Consider the following 15,792-nt stretch of genomic DNA (forward strand, 5'->3'; position numbering starts at 1 on the left):
TCTTCCTCTCTTTCTCTCTCTCTCTTTCTCTCTTACTCACTCACTCGCTCACTCGCTCACTCACTCACTCACTCTCTCGTGGCGAACCATGCCAGACTGGCGCAAACAAATCTCGGTAATACGTAAATTATCGGGTTTCAAAACGCTCGATTTTCAACTCGCGCTACCGCGAATGTTGCACGCAATACCTACTCGAGAATAAAAATCGGCTGGTAACTCGTGCGACAGTTCAAATTTTAGTGAGATACGCACGCCGATGATCTCTGAAAAATAGAAATACACATGCGAAATTGCGAATGTATCGCGCGTTTAGTTTCATTTGCCTTCGGCACGGTCGTTCGTTTGGTGTATCCATAGAATCAAACTTCATTGATTGTGCGCGGTGAATCGCGGTGGACACCGCTCTTCGACAGCACGAATCCACCGCGCGCGTCAGCCGACAATAGTCATAAAATCACGTACATCGTCGCCATTAGACGTCCATTCTTCCGAATGGCTTTTCAAAAGCGGCCGCTGCCATAGTCCTCTGCAAATTTGTGCCCGGCACAGTACCGTCATAAAAAAAAAGCCCTTTTTTCCCGCCGTTGTCTTTCGAGCCCACCAGCGTAGTGCGCGAGGCGGCGGAAACGACTTTACGACGGCCGGTAGCGCACCCCACGCTCTTTGTCAGTCTACTGCATTAAGATCTTCTACAGCGGAGAGAAACGAAACGTTCGCACTCTCCTGCACCTGTGATGCCGCATCTGTAAATTACCTCTTTTCTACCTGAACCTTTCGGGGATGCACTGCCTCGTCCACGGTAGTGGATTCGTGATTGACTGTATCATAATAAATATTTGTTCTTTGTTATTTACACTATTTATAAAAAAATTATATTTATCGCTCGGCAATCATTACAAAACTGTCAAAAAAACGTATATTTACAAAGTCACAAAGGATTCACAGAGAAAAAATGAATGCAATTACCACAATTTAACGTAATTGTAGACACAGAAACATACATTCTGAACATATATTCTCAAATACTAATTATTTCTTTCAAGTGCTTCAAAAATTTATATCCGTAAAACTATCACGTAAAATTACAGAAAATCTCCGAAAACTTAAAAATTTCAAATAAGTACGAATAAAAGACAATGAGCCAAACGCACTGTTAGTGTAACAAATTTCGATTTATCTGTTACAATTTTATATTTAGAGTCTTAAATATTTTAGTTTTCAAAAAGTACCCACTAAGGACTGTGAGAACCAAAACGTTTGGGACTTTAAATAAATGATATTGTAATAGATGAATCAGAATTTGTTACACAGCGTGTTTGATTTATTGCCTTTTATTAATACTCTACTGTATAAATTCATCTCAAGCATAAGCATCAAAATTTAAGATATTTCTAAATCTTATTAAGTTTAATACTTCAATTAAAGAGACAATTAAAAGGATCCTAAAGTCGTCTGTATTACCGACTAAACCATGTAATTTTTTTATAACAATTACTTTTTTCCTCTCTTATTGATTTGAAAATTCTTCTCCGGGATTAAAGTATACACATTAATACATCTGTGAGGTGAAGTCTATGCTGAGAACGACAAAACATTTCGAAATTGAGACCTTCTTCACCATTTTTTAATCCAACATGGCGCTCCAGAGCTGTCACGTTGTGACAACATTTACTTCATATAAAAGCTGTGTAATTTGTATTTACATGATAGTCCACAGACTAGTAGTTTGCATGAAGAAACAGTATAAAGTTCTTAAAATTGGATTTAGACATTAATTAAAACGTAATTGTTATACGAATATTTATGTATGTGTGATGTACATGAGTGAGATATTGTAGTGATGTGTCAATGACACGTAAATCGTCTGCATATAAGTGCTATTTTTAATATGACTAATCTTTAGAATCTTCTTAAATTAAAACAAATTTGGATTTAAAACATGTCAATATTAGAGCCAAAATCAGATAACAAAATTAAAATTATTATATATAGTTTATTATAATCTTAAAAAGTACTAGTTTTCACGAAATACCTTTTTGCAAATTTGGATTTTCTTATTATATAAAGTTGCTTTTTTGATAAAATTTTATAATATTTTTCAGAAGGAAAGAAATTCTTGCTTTATATATATATATATAAGTGCATAATAATATTTCTTTCTCTTTCCATTTTCTCTCTCTCTCTCTCTCTCTCTCTCTCTCACTTTTTTTTAAAATTCGTAATAAGTATATTTTAAAGCTATTAAGAAAAAAAGAAACTTTGTTAAAGATAATCCTTACTTAAAGAAAAAAAAGCGAACTGAGTAATCATTTTTCTTAGCAATAGAAAGCTTTATTTCTCTATGAATTTATAGTTATTTTTGAAGCCAACTATTTATTTTTAAATACAACTATATACGTATATATAATAAAATGTATTTTAAATTTTACATAAAAACATTACACTGCGAAAGAAATCTGATTGGATTAATTGTAATTCTGAAAATGGACGAATCAGAATTTTGGTTAAATCTATTACAATTCTAATTAAAAGTAACCAGAATTTTGATTGATATAATTTAATTTATTCATTTTCAACCAGACATTTTCTCAATTTGCAATATTTTTGATATTGGAATTTCTTTCGTTAAATACAGAGAGTGAATATGAAATACAAAAAAGTTTTGTCACAATTTGGTGCTTATCAAATCAGTATAACATATATGTATAAAAAAACTCAATAGTATTAATTATACTCGTATGTTATTAAATACTAAATAAAAATTAATATTCAAAACGGCCACATTTAGCTTTGATATAAACTTTAAGACGCTTCGGAAATGCATTCATGATGATTGCGCATCCTTTCATGGATAAATTCTCTTAGGCAACCAATAGAGTGGTCTTCAGTTCATCACAATCGATGAAAATTTTGTGGTGCAGAATATTTTTGATACTTAATAAGATGTTACTATAATACTCGGCAATTTGTTTTTTTTTTAAATATACATTACTATTCAAGTAGCTATAGTTGTTTATCGTTATTTTGACGACAAAATGATGACAAATAACGTCAGCTTGCTACCTGTATTTAATAAACACAAAATTTTGTGGTTAAACTTTCTTGTAATCCTGTATAGGTTACGTTATTGCTTTTATCTGTATTATTCATTTGTTGGTCTATTTTCTATTTATTACTTATTTATAAATATAATAATTATTATTAACATTATAGCAGTAATAACTGTAAAAATGGATTCCTAACCAGAATTTTTTATCACGCAATTACAGTTACAAGTGCCGAATACTTTTTTCTCAATATAATTTTTCAGCAGTTGATAGTTGAGAGTTACAAAGAAAACGCTAATCCGATTCTCTTCTATTCAGGTGGTGTTCACGTATCGGCGTCCCGAGGTTCGCCACCAGTGGGTTCCTCGGTGGGCGGTCAAGCCGGGATGGGCTCAGGTTTGAACTGCGGTCAGGGCTCTCCGGGCACGACTTCCGGTACCGGTGGCAGCGGCAGCGGCGGTACCGGAGGTGGCGGCGTTTCCTGCGTGGCCGACGTGAGCGCGAACGAAGGATCGGATTGGAGAGGCGCCCACAGCATCGCGGCGCTCAGGCGTCGCGCCTCGGACGCCTCCGCCCAACAGTACAGTCCACAACCGCCGCCGCCAGGACCACCTCAGTATACCCACGACATGGAGTACAGTCCTGTTTATCAAGGCGTCGTCTGAACCGTTTCTTCGAGACGGTATCCACGGAGAAAAAACTGCCGGCCGGTAGAAGCTTACCATAATCCATGGAACGAGTACTCCTCTCTGTTCTGTCGACGGCAATCGCAAGATCGACTGCGTTTGATTCTGCAGAAGAGCAAGAGCGCGGAGCAAGCGCGATCGAAGAGATTTATCTAGTTGGCTATCGTAAATTTAAAGGTTAAAAAAATGTGGCGAGGTCAAGATCGACGATATTAGAACGATCTAAATTCGATGGAGGCCCAAAATCGTTCATCCTTTGGAATTTATAGCCAATGAGGCAATAGCAATTAATAATGACGGAATTAGAATGGTTAGATAATTTCGGATGTTTTAACGGAGCGGTAGTGATTCGGCGATTACGAAAAATTCAACGCAGCGCGCAGTATTTCTATCATTTTTCTACGTGAATTTTATTTGAAAAAAAAAAAACAAAAAAAAAAAACAAATATCAGTTGCTTTATCTCCAAAAGAAACAAATATCAATTATATGAAGAATCCACGAAAGGAGTACTCTTCTATAAATTAGCGCTGAGGGTAAAATCAGGGTAGAGGATCGAAATTGCTGGCATTATCGACAGGGACAATTTGCGCAATATAGATTCTCATTATCATAGCCTTCCCAGGACCATTGTGACACATAACGTAGATTACAGTTTCTGCAAATGTGTCCTACTGATGCTAATACCGGGCCAACCATCGACTTGACGCCATAACTGTAAAGAAGAATTGATGTATATGACGGAGTTGTAGCAATTAAAATTGCACGTTCGAGATTTCCTAATAGGGAATTAACGGGTAAATATTTCCAACATGTAGTGTCTAGTCAAATACGTCTTAAATAGCAACAGGCGTAAGCGTTATATGATATTTTGCGGAGAAAATTGAATTCATTGGCATAAACTACCTTTTAGCTGCGCAAATCATTGATATTAGTGAGATTTTGCTATTCAAAATTCGCGAAAAGGTAATAAGTTTTATTTCTAAATTGATTTTCAATGTTACACACAGCGGTCGATGAAGAATTATTCAATAAAACGAAAATGGATTTTGCTCAGTATCGTTAAAAATTTATCTTAATCATGACAGCTCTAAATATTTAATAACAGTAGTAACCGATATTTTTTGTGGGGCCGATTTCATTATAAAATTGAAGCATTTTGGTTACTATATATCCGCTGCAATTATTATGAGTCCAAGTATGTCCGAATATCAATGATTAAAATGTGATCCGTCATAGTATTGTAGCTGTTTTTACGAGCGATGGAACACTCTGTCCTAGTAATTACACCGAGCTGTCGATAAAGGAAGGAATGAATTGTGATTGGTGCAGATTAATGAATTTTGTGACGCGAAGAGTCTTAAAAGGAGAAAATTGCCGTAAATTAATACAACCTACTAATACTCCGCAAACAAACTCTTGGGTTGGCGCTGTGCGCTGGTAAAAGGAATCGGGTGGCTTTCACGGATATATTAATATAATTACGTCCAAGTCGGACGTTCGATTTGACTCCATGTAATTTATCTTCTTCCGAATAAAATTGCTGAAGTAATTCAATTCGATTATCATACTGCGCGAGGGCAGGGATTTGTCGTGGCTATAATACAGTCGTTAAACTCTGGTCGTTTTGCCCTCGTTAGAAGCATTTCGAGTGTCTGCGCTCGCTCTAAAGAAATGTCGATGAGATTAAGGCCTCGCTAATTGTAAATTGTTTAACTGCATTTCCGATGAGTGTGACATACTGATTAGGGCGTGAGTTTCCGTCACGTAATTCTTATTTACACCTATTTCTTCTCCCATGGGAATTGGGGTACTTCCTACACGACGGTGAAACGCAGGGAAAAAATGCACATTGTATTTTCGAGTCATGGAGGTCAATGCGGAAGACGTGGCGGGGTGCAATGAGATGTATACGACAAGTTATCTTAGTATTACATATATACGACATTGTGTAAATATAGTAAAAATATTGACGTGATAGGGTATATTATTATTGTATCAATACTGCAATTACCATTGCTCGCAACTGCGACGGAGCTGTCGATCGCTCTTATTCAACGCGTTGCAATTGTTTCTGAGACTGTGCACGCAGAGGTTTGTAGTTTTTCTGTTTCGAAAACGGTATTTTTAAAAATGAAATAAAATTTCGGTGTTTACATTTTCATTCGAACGACAGAGTTTGTCCGAAAAACCGGACCTTCTAAGATTCGCAATAGGATCCTTGCATCACGTGTTTGTGCTTGCACACAAGCAATCGGGAAAGAATGTCTGTTTGGAAAAATAATTTTTTATCTTCTGCATGACGGGAGAAACGGGAATTGCTCTTAAACTTGGACGATGAAATCTTTTTATCGCGTTAATAACGATTAAAAACTCATATGTTGTAAAATTTACTCACATTTTACGGTTACAAAATTATATAATTACAATTTATTCCGAATTTTTTATACTAAGATAAATGAGAACAAAGCGACTCAATGATTCTGTTGCGAAATAAAGAGCCATATGTTAATACGCGCAACGTAAAGCTAGTCTTTCTTGTGTCGAACTTTACGTTTCGTACACGATCCTCGTGTGTCGGAGACGACGTTTGTCATCTAAGAAATATAATAAAATAATTTCTTTTATGGAGATGCGTTGAACGATTTTCTTTTGCTTCCTTTAATAAATTTAAAACAGTAGGGCACACATAATTCGTCGCGTTTCTGGTGGTAAACGTTCCGATGATGAATGCAGATTAGCATTACGTTCGTGTATTACTTTCTTGAAGAATTTTATGGCACACTATAAGTATATGTATACATTGTTCCGTTGTCATCGAAACGTAAGTTTTGTAAATAAAGTATACGTCTAATAACAATAACAACAATAATAATAATAATAATAACAATAATTATAGTAATAATGATTATAATAAAACGATAATAATAATAATAATAATAATATTAATATTAATATTAATATTAATAATAGATATAATAATGTAATAAGTATAACGTCAACATTATGATCGAACATGAGTATACATGGACATTGTGATATATTTCGGGATGGCCGTTAATTTTTTTCTGACGGCGACATTGGTCCGCGCAGGATATTTCAAAGCGGCACCGGTGGTAGTTTGCGAGCACGGCTGCGAAAAGTCGACTATTCTAGTTACGAATTTACGGTAGACCTAGGTAAACCTAAACGATAAATATGGAGTAACAAATAGGCAATTGTCGATGTATCACTACGAACGTATACGATTTTTAATGTACAAAAATACGGGCGCGCGTTGAAAGCGTCCCTTCTCGATTTCGTCCTGCCGTCGACGTGGGACGGAAGTAAGACCTTAATGATGTTCGTCAGAGTGTTTGTGGTTCCTTATTTTCCTTATTTTCGAATGCTTCGTGCAATACCTCGTCGTCGAGCATGCATTCATTTAGCGCATAAAAGGAGAACTATTATTCTATTCGGTCATCTTCATCTCTTGCTGCATGATTAAATTGACATATTGCTAATACTTTATCTGAGATCTTTGTATGAATGAATCGACGATTATTTAAAATTTCACTTATTTTATCATTCTTACGTAGATGTCTTTGGGGGGCGAAAGATGAAAATTTGGAACGTCACGGTATATTTGATTTTCTTTCATAAAAACGTCAAGTGTACGATGGTGATGTAATTTACCTACGCGTTTGTATAAAATACATGTAAAATTAAAAATCAAATATATATAATGTGAGAATGTATCTTATGGAGTATCAAGCATATATTCAACTGTATGGGTCAAAAACTGAATACTTTAATTCGTTCTCCGTTAGCAATACGTCAATTTATCTGTATGCAGCCACCTGGAATATTTCTCCCTGTTCTTAACTCGGACTATCCAAACGATACGAGAACTCCGATCGGTGTCCTTGGTGATAGTGATACCTCCTCTTAAGCGAAGAACAATTCCTGTATTTATTTAATTTATCATGCGTGTGTAGATAGACTTCAGCGAGTGGAGGTTGACGTCCTTTTGATTTGCGGCAGGCGCGGGCGTCACTCTTTACAGGTGATTTGTAACATATATGGCCTCTGCTGATCGTACGTTTAGATATTTCGCGCAAAAGTTAATTCGAATCGTACTGTCCGCAGACGTCGCCCGATTCTTCAGATTCATGTGAATCGGAAAAGAATCGACTGACTTTATTGCATCTCTATCACAAGTCATTATCAAGTCGATGACCTTAGCAGTAAATAGACAGAAATTTAATTTTCATCGTTGTATAGTTGTGTATAGAGGTCAACTAAGTGTGTAAAAAATAAATCATTATCAAAATATCGAAAGATTTCGTCTCACTCCTATCCATTACTAATCATCCTTATCGATAAAAGAATCTTGTTTTGGATTCAGTTTGATCCTGTCACAAAATAAATCTTGATCTTTTTGTTAAAAATGTTTACAATATAATAATACACTTAATTATATTATTTGAAAATATAGGTTTTTATATTTCTAGATATGTGGATTATATATACTCTTACATTGTATAGGGGATGTTGCATTATTCTAAAAGGAAATCCGTATTAATAATTAAGATTGTACTAACCTAAATTAGCATTCATTACAAAGCAAAAATAGGACTATATATAGCTTATTCATAGGTTTGTAAATAATGCTACAATTTGGCGTTAAACCAATAAGTTATCGAAAAACAAATAAGCTTGATTTTGTGAAGTAACATGTAGTACATACATATTTTGTAGACAATTTTACAGACGGTTCTTAATTTAATTATCTTAAATATGTTAGCAATATATACTGCATACATAGGGAGATATATGATAGTAAGAAAGAGAAAAAGATAGAAAATATTTTTTTGTAATATGAGTTCTTTTACGCGCGAGCAAATCGAGCAAATATTAATTCAAATAGTAACAATAGTGATAAGTTTTTTTTGCTTCAATATAATATAATTATAATTTAAAAAAAGGAATTAGAAGAGAATGTTAAAAACAGCCAATTTTGGTCCAAAAAAATTTAAATAAAAGGAATAGATCTTTTTTGTACATTTTAATCTGAATACGATAAATCTATTAAAAAATTCGTGAAATTTAGGACACCTTAAAAGTTGAGGAAATATATGGTGTATTTATAGAAATTTGGATGATGTTTGGAGCTTCCCCAAAATGCATTTGTGCGTTTTTTCCGGGAAGCGAAGAAAGTGTGTTTTGTAACAAAAGGAAATTCGGAGTCCTGTTAGAAAACACACGCAAAATATTTCATCATTTTTTATTACAGTCCGATCAAAAACACATTTTGACCTTCGGCAGAAACCGAAAACGAATATTCGGTTGTCATTCAATTTCGACGAAACCAAAATTTGACGAAATTTAGATAAGTCTTACTAAAAGAGAGAGAGAGAGAGAGAGAGAGAGAGAGAGAGAGAGAGAGAGTAACAAATTCACTTTTTTTCGGCCGGAGTCGAAATCGACATTTTTGGATTAATTTTACAGAGTATGATTTTCAGAAATCATGACAAATTTATGTACTCTTTAAAAAATAAGATTTTATTATAAAATATCTAATTAAAATAATATAATAATATTGCTCAATCCTCAACTTTAAAGAAATCAAATCACAATTACTATTAGGATTACATCAAAGTTTATAGAAATTTGTCTTAAGCTTAATCAACAAATTAATAATTAAAATAAAATAATTGTTTTTTGAACGTTTATTGGCGCATTGCAACTTGCACAGTTTCGATTTATCCACCGAAATTTTCTCTTAATTTCGGCCGAAATTAAATTTTGAAACTGTTTTTTATCGAAACTGACCTAAACCGAAATCAAAAAACTGAAATTTCGGTTGGACTCTATTTTTTATTCTTTCAACCTCCATTAACGTTTTGTAAATTGTATCTATATATGTTGTAAAGCATATGTGTATAAGTTGTATGAGATGGTTGTTAAACGAAATAGCGACATGTATGACATATTACATGTATTTTATGTAAGTATTAGTTCTATACACACATCATCTGAATTTCTATAAATATACTATGTTCTTGCAATTTTTAAGGTCTCTAAATCTCACAAACTTTTTAATAAATTTATTGTATCCAATTTACAAAAAATATTATTCCTTTTACTCACACCTTTTTTTGTCAAAATCTGCCCTTTTTTAACATCCTTTTTTATATGTTACAAATTAATGGATAATTTAGATATGTTGTCTCACGCATATGTGCATTTTATTTACTATAATCTTCGACATTAGATAAAACAATGATAAATATATATGGTATTTTTATATATTTTTGTAAGATATATATATACTATAAAAGAATACATTAAAATAATTTTTGTTAAACAAAAATTTTAAAAATAAAAATTTGTGCTTTTAACATTAGTTATGATATTTAAATTTTTGTTAATTGAGTTTTGTTGATTGATTTGATATAATTTTTAACTTTCTGATTTAAATTCAGCATTGTGTTATCAATGAATTATTATCACATTGAATTTAATAAAAATGTATTTATAAAAATACAATTTTACAAAAAGAATATTAGGAGCATATCAAAAATCAATTTTTTTAATGCTATGGTTACTTAATTGATATTAATAGGTAATTAAAATCGTTTTTATGAGTAACGATAGCTAAAACGTGGAGGTCACTCAAGGAGGTTATGACCTTGACAACATATATCGAAGAGGCCGCTCTTAACATGAATGAACTATATAAATATTTTATTAATAAAATTATTAAGTAAAAAGTTAATTTTATAAATAGAAATTTAATTAATTAATAAAAAATAGGAATCTGTAATTATGTAATTCGTAATTTCTAATCTTAATAACAAATCATACAAAACGTTATTTTCCTTACTTTTTTCTTTATATTGCTTTATTAGAGCAAAAAAGTCAGTAACATATTTTTGAATTAATGTAATTTTATATGTATTAATGTTTCAAAATTAATTATTAATTTAAATAACAAATTTTGTTTTCAAAGTGTAATTTACTATATTTGATGTACTGCAAATAATTAATAAATCTTAATTGTTCCTAATATAATTGTAATCAAATATTTTTTTTTACTTTTAGTAATTATAGAATTATAAAATGATTAAATAAATTATTAATTTAAGAACGGAATACTCTCAAATACTCTTTTGAAGATTTATGTATCTATCAATTATAAATATAGTTGCAATATGTATAAATACGTATTTCCTACTTGTAAAACTTTGCAAATGGTAAAATGCGTTTTGACATTAATCTTATGTATCCATCTATTTTGTCAAAGTTCTAGATTCTAATTATACTCAAGATAAATAATGTAAGATAAGTACCATTTCGATACTTGAATATTACGTACAAATAGGGAACAAATATAAATAAAGTTAGTAATAATATTAAAATCAATATTAATTTGACTGATATAAGTCTTATTATAATATAATAAATGCTAAGAATTATTTTCTTAATATTACCTTCTTGCATAGTTTTCTTAAATACGAAAGATATAGATATTATGATGATCATCAAAGATTTAGAGTCATTAAAAATGTTGGTATTTCATTAAATATGACCTATAATCATTAAAAATATAAGCTGCTTAAAATTTTAGTAAGAATGTGTTACAGTATTTATATGGGCATTACTTCAGATATTTTGAATCAAATTTTAGACTTAAATATTTTTGCGCGTATACATGCAAAAACAAACTGTGCAAATTGAAGATTTGAGGCACATTATTATAAACCTCGGTTACATGAAGTTTTACAAATATGGAAATTAACATGAAAATTATAAATAAACAAAAGTACATTCATTGAACTTATTTTTACTTTTAAAAACAATCAATAAGTCCGTTGTTTTCAGCTTATTTATTTGTCATGTAAAATCTGAGTTAAAGTAATCTGAATTACGATATGAATAATTTTGTTAATCGATTTGTGTTTTCTCCCTTTTAAGAGAAAGGATCTGTGAAAGTTAATTGAATCATCTCAAAGTGAAATAAGCGAGAATATAGCTTTATATTTTTGGAAGGCAAGAGCAAACAAATATACATACACACATATATTAAGCGCTAGCAAAGACAAATCTAGTTTCTTTTGTTTCTAACAAATTCTAAAAATTATATGCAGTTATTTCTGCTAACGACTAGTTTCTGACTAGATTGTGACAACTCATTCGGAAACATAAAGTTAGTTTGAATCAGTGGTCCAGCAAGAAAATGTGACTATAGCTTATTTGCAAAATAATTCCAGCCCCATTAACATTACCATTTTATTCGTTATCTGAGAAACTAAGCTGTGTAAGTAGTTCTCCAGATATTTCGCACGGTTTTATATGGATTTCAATTAAAATGTATAATTTGGTATTACATAGTTTTTCATCAATTATTAAATTTCTTATATGAACAATCAACAAATGTGAAATTGTGATAAAATTTTTAATCGAAATTTTTCTCAATCGAGTAATGTTACTTGAAATAAATTCTTCATTTCCAAATCTCAGGAATAAAAACATTTAACTTAATAAATAAACACTTAATAAATATAATTATTACACTAGAAATACCAAGGTTTCTAATTCACTAAAAAGATTAAGCAAATAAATTATTATAAAAAATAAAAAAGTAATATAAAACTAAATTATTTATTTCATTAATATAATATATATATAAGCACAGATCCATAAGCATAGATCGTCCAAGGGACGTTTTAAAAAATTCCTGAGAATGTCCTAACATTCTGACAACGTTCGCAGAAACATTTCTGGGATAAAGTGTGCTATATGAGTAAAAAATGAAAAATCGCAACATTTCAGAATCTTGTCTCTTATAAAAGAAATATCAATCTACAAAATAAAAATGATCAATAATGACTATTAGTATCTTTAGTGTTAATATATGATGTTATATATGATGGCCACAATTGAAAGACTTATATTAGTTATATTGAAAACGTATAGTGATATACATATCTGGTTTCATTTTATGCAAAATGGCAAGTATGGCACTTCATTTTTTTTACTAAGCCCCTCTTACAGTAGAATATATTGAGAAGATAAATGGTAATGTCAAACAGCTATATATTCGATAGTCGGCAAGGTGATCATCTCGCGCACGCGTACCGTCAGTCGAATTTGAGTCGGCTCGGTACTCGACAGCGCGAATATTCAAGAATAACTAAACGAACGGACGCGTCTGCGAGATCGCGTTGTGCGATCATTAATGAGCGATCTAGCATGATTTCCCTTGTTTCGTTTCCGTAATACTATTTGCGCGACGTCATGGCGTTACTCGGGAATATCTTTAAATCACCCTCGCAAGACTGTTCTCGGGACGCTCGTCTTCCGAAGTTTCCGGCTCTGTGTTCAATTTGCTGAAATCGCGCGGGTTTGGCCGTTTCTCCAGGAATTTGAAACTTCTACCGCGGCGATTCTCCAGCAGGCTCGTCAGCTTAAAATTTTCTCGCCTCTCGGCCTCCCAACTCATCCTCTTGCGTGCCGTGAGATATCGTAGATATCCTGTGTGATTGAAACGTAAAATACATTCGATTAATTAGACATGAGGGTGTTCAATTAATTAGCTAAAAATGATAATAATTTCAAGGCTTGCTAAAAATGGCAGCAATAACCCGAAAATCTGATTGAGCGAATATTAGTAAGGTTCGCTAATATAAAGAGCAGTACAATACATTAAATAAATAATGTGTAAAAATGAAATTAAATATAATAATGTGTAAAAAACTCTATTAAAAAAAAATAATATATATTCTTAATATTAATAACCCAGCAAACGAAAATGGATTGAAATGGATTGGAAATTTTCTTTCCATCCGAATCCGTATTTTAAGTTCATAAAAATAGATTGGATTAGACATATAAAAAATTTTTATACATGTAAAAGTTTAAATAAATTAAAGTAGTAATACATGTATAAAATTCTATAGTTATTATTTTAAAACTTTTATACAAAAAATTACGCTAGCTGTATATAATAAAGGAAACGTATTAATATAAAATATACATAAAAGCGATTAATTTATTAATTAAAAATAAGAAATTTACATATGTAACATTTATTGCACATATTTATATAGTTCTTTTTATGTCTCTTTTAAGTATTAAATGAAGTAGATTTCATGATATATTTTTACTGTACTTTTTTTTAACTCAGTTGAATTAAAACGAAAAATTTCTTATTTATAATTCTGAATAGCATTCATGATGCATTTTTAAATGAAACAATGGCTTTTTTACTCACAATTTTGAATTGAATAGTATTCATGGCATTTTTAAAAAATGGGCCATTAAAAGATAAACTTTTTTTCTTCAATTGGATTAAAAAACTGTATTTCCTATTCAAAATTTTGAATTTAGCAGTATTCACAATGCACGGAAATAACTGATATTATTTTTAGATTTAACTGGATTGAAAAACTGCATTTCCTATTCAGAATTTTAAATTAAGCAGTATTCACTATGCACATAAAATACTATAATATTATTTCTAGATTAAAAAGCATAGAAATATACTCCATGTCATTCCTATAAAGATTGAGAAGGAATAGACATTTGTTTTATGTAATTCCTATAAATGAATAAAAATCAGGATTGAAAAGGATTCATTTTAACTTTCATGAAGCCGGATTTCTGAAAATCTGAATCCATTTTAATCCATTTCAATCCATTCTCGTTTGCTGGGAATTTAATCATTGCAGGCAAACACAAATTGCATGATTCGCACATTTGCACGAGTAGCAGATACTATAATAAAAAAGATATAATATAAAATTAATTCGATAATTAACCCTTACTCTACTAGGTACAATTTGATACCTCATCAATACTAATGGGGGCACTAAAATCTGTCCGTTTTTTTTCACCTATTCAGAATGATTCAAAAAATCTGTATAAATTCACCAACATACTTTCAACTTTCTAGAATAAATATTTGCACTATATTTGGGAAAATATAGTATAATTTATAATTACGCAAAGAAACTTGAACGAACAGAAATCGCTCGGCAACTAGTGACCCCCCGTAGGCCCGATTTCACAATATATGATTACTTAAATGTAATCACTTAATCATTACTTAAAGATAATCAAGAAATTCATGAATAAATTTCATTGATGAATCTGTTGGTAACCTTTAATCTTTAGGTAACCATATATTGTGAAAACGGGCCTTAGTAGGGTAAGGGTTAAAATTACCTCGTTTTAAATGAGTTATTTTTAAATGTCCGATACCTACTCTTCTTAACATTAATTGGAGCGAGAATAACTTATAAATTATATTTGCAATTTTAATTCCTTTTTGCTTTTAAAATCGGTTCATTAAAAAAAAAATACTTAATTTAATAATGAATAATGTTACAATCACAATGATTTAAAATAGCCATTTGAGCAATATATTGAGAAAAAGATGAAATAATTAAAATGGAAATGAATATCTGAAGAAACTACAATTACAATTTTAATTTTTCAGAATTTTTGGTTATTTTATATTTTAAGTAATTTATAAGTTATCTCGGCTCTAAAGAGTTAATATCGTATTTGACATTTAAACAACTAATAACACAAAGTTTTACGATAAGTGCAGATAAAAGAAATAATAAGTTAAATTAAGCTAGGTAATATACTTTTATCTATGGCTTGTAGAAATATTTTTATCTATGGCTTGTACATCAGTAACAATGTAGAAAGAAACATAAGAAAAAAGATTACAATACATTAAAGAATTATATAAGATTAAGATAACACATATATTTTTATCTATATACATAAATAGCAATGTACAGAAAAAAAAATGTAAAAAGCAGTACAATACATTAAATAAATAATGTGTAAGAATAAAAATTAAGTGTAATAATGTGTAAAAGCTCAATTAAAAAAATCAATATATATCCTTAATATTTACAATTTAATCATTGCAGGCACATACACAAATTGCACGATACTTCTTAATTTAGGCGTACATTAAGAAACATAAAAATTGAAGCTTAAAAAACTTAAATAGATTATGTTAGAGAAGTAAAGTAATTCAAATATATTATAACAGGAA

General features: G+C 30.9%; 2 protein-coding genes across 2 annotated transcripts in view; one reads left to right on the top strand and one right to left on the bottom strand.

Moving 5' to 3' along the window:
* Positions 1-4,108, top strand: part of LOC108747485 (homeobox protein orthopedia-like) — a 47,874-nt gene extending 43,766 nt beyond the window's left edge. Inside the window, exon 6 of the mRNA XM_018484995.1 lies at positions 3,366-4,108. Within this exon, the coding sequence (XP_018340497.1) occupies positions 3,366-3,712 (347 nt within the window). The 3' untranslated portion in view covers positions 3,713-4,108. The remainder of the gene's footprint in view (positions 1-3,365) is intronic.
* An 8,520-nt stretch (positions 4,109-12,628) lies between these two features.
* LOC108747705 (peptidyl-alpha-hydroxyglycine alpha-amidating lyase 1-like) overlaps positions 12,629-15,792 on the bottom strand; it is a 6,168-nt gene continuing 3,004 nt past the window's right edge. The window contains exon 6 of the mRNA XM_018485370.1: positions 12,629-13,250. Coding sequence (XP_018340872.1) covers positions 13,036-13,250 — 215 coding nt within the window. The 3' untranslated portion in view covers positions 12,629-13,035. The remainder of the gene's footprint in view (positions 13,251-15,792) is intronic.

The sequence above is a fragment of the Trachymyrmex septentrionalis genome, unplaced genomic scaffold (assembly GCF_001594115.1).
Source record: "Trachymyrmex septentrionalis isolate Tsep2-gDNA-1 unplaced genomic scaffold, Tsep1.0 scaffold108, whole genome shotgun sequence".
Classification (NCBI taxonomy): domain Eukaryota; kingdom Metazoa; phylum Arthropoda; class Insecta; order Hymenoptera; family Formicidae; genus Trachymyrmex; species Trachymyrmex septentrionalis.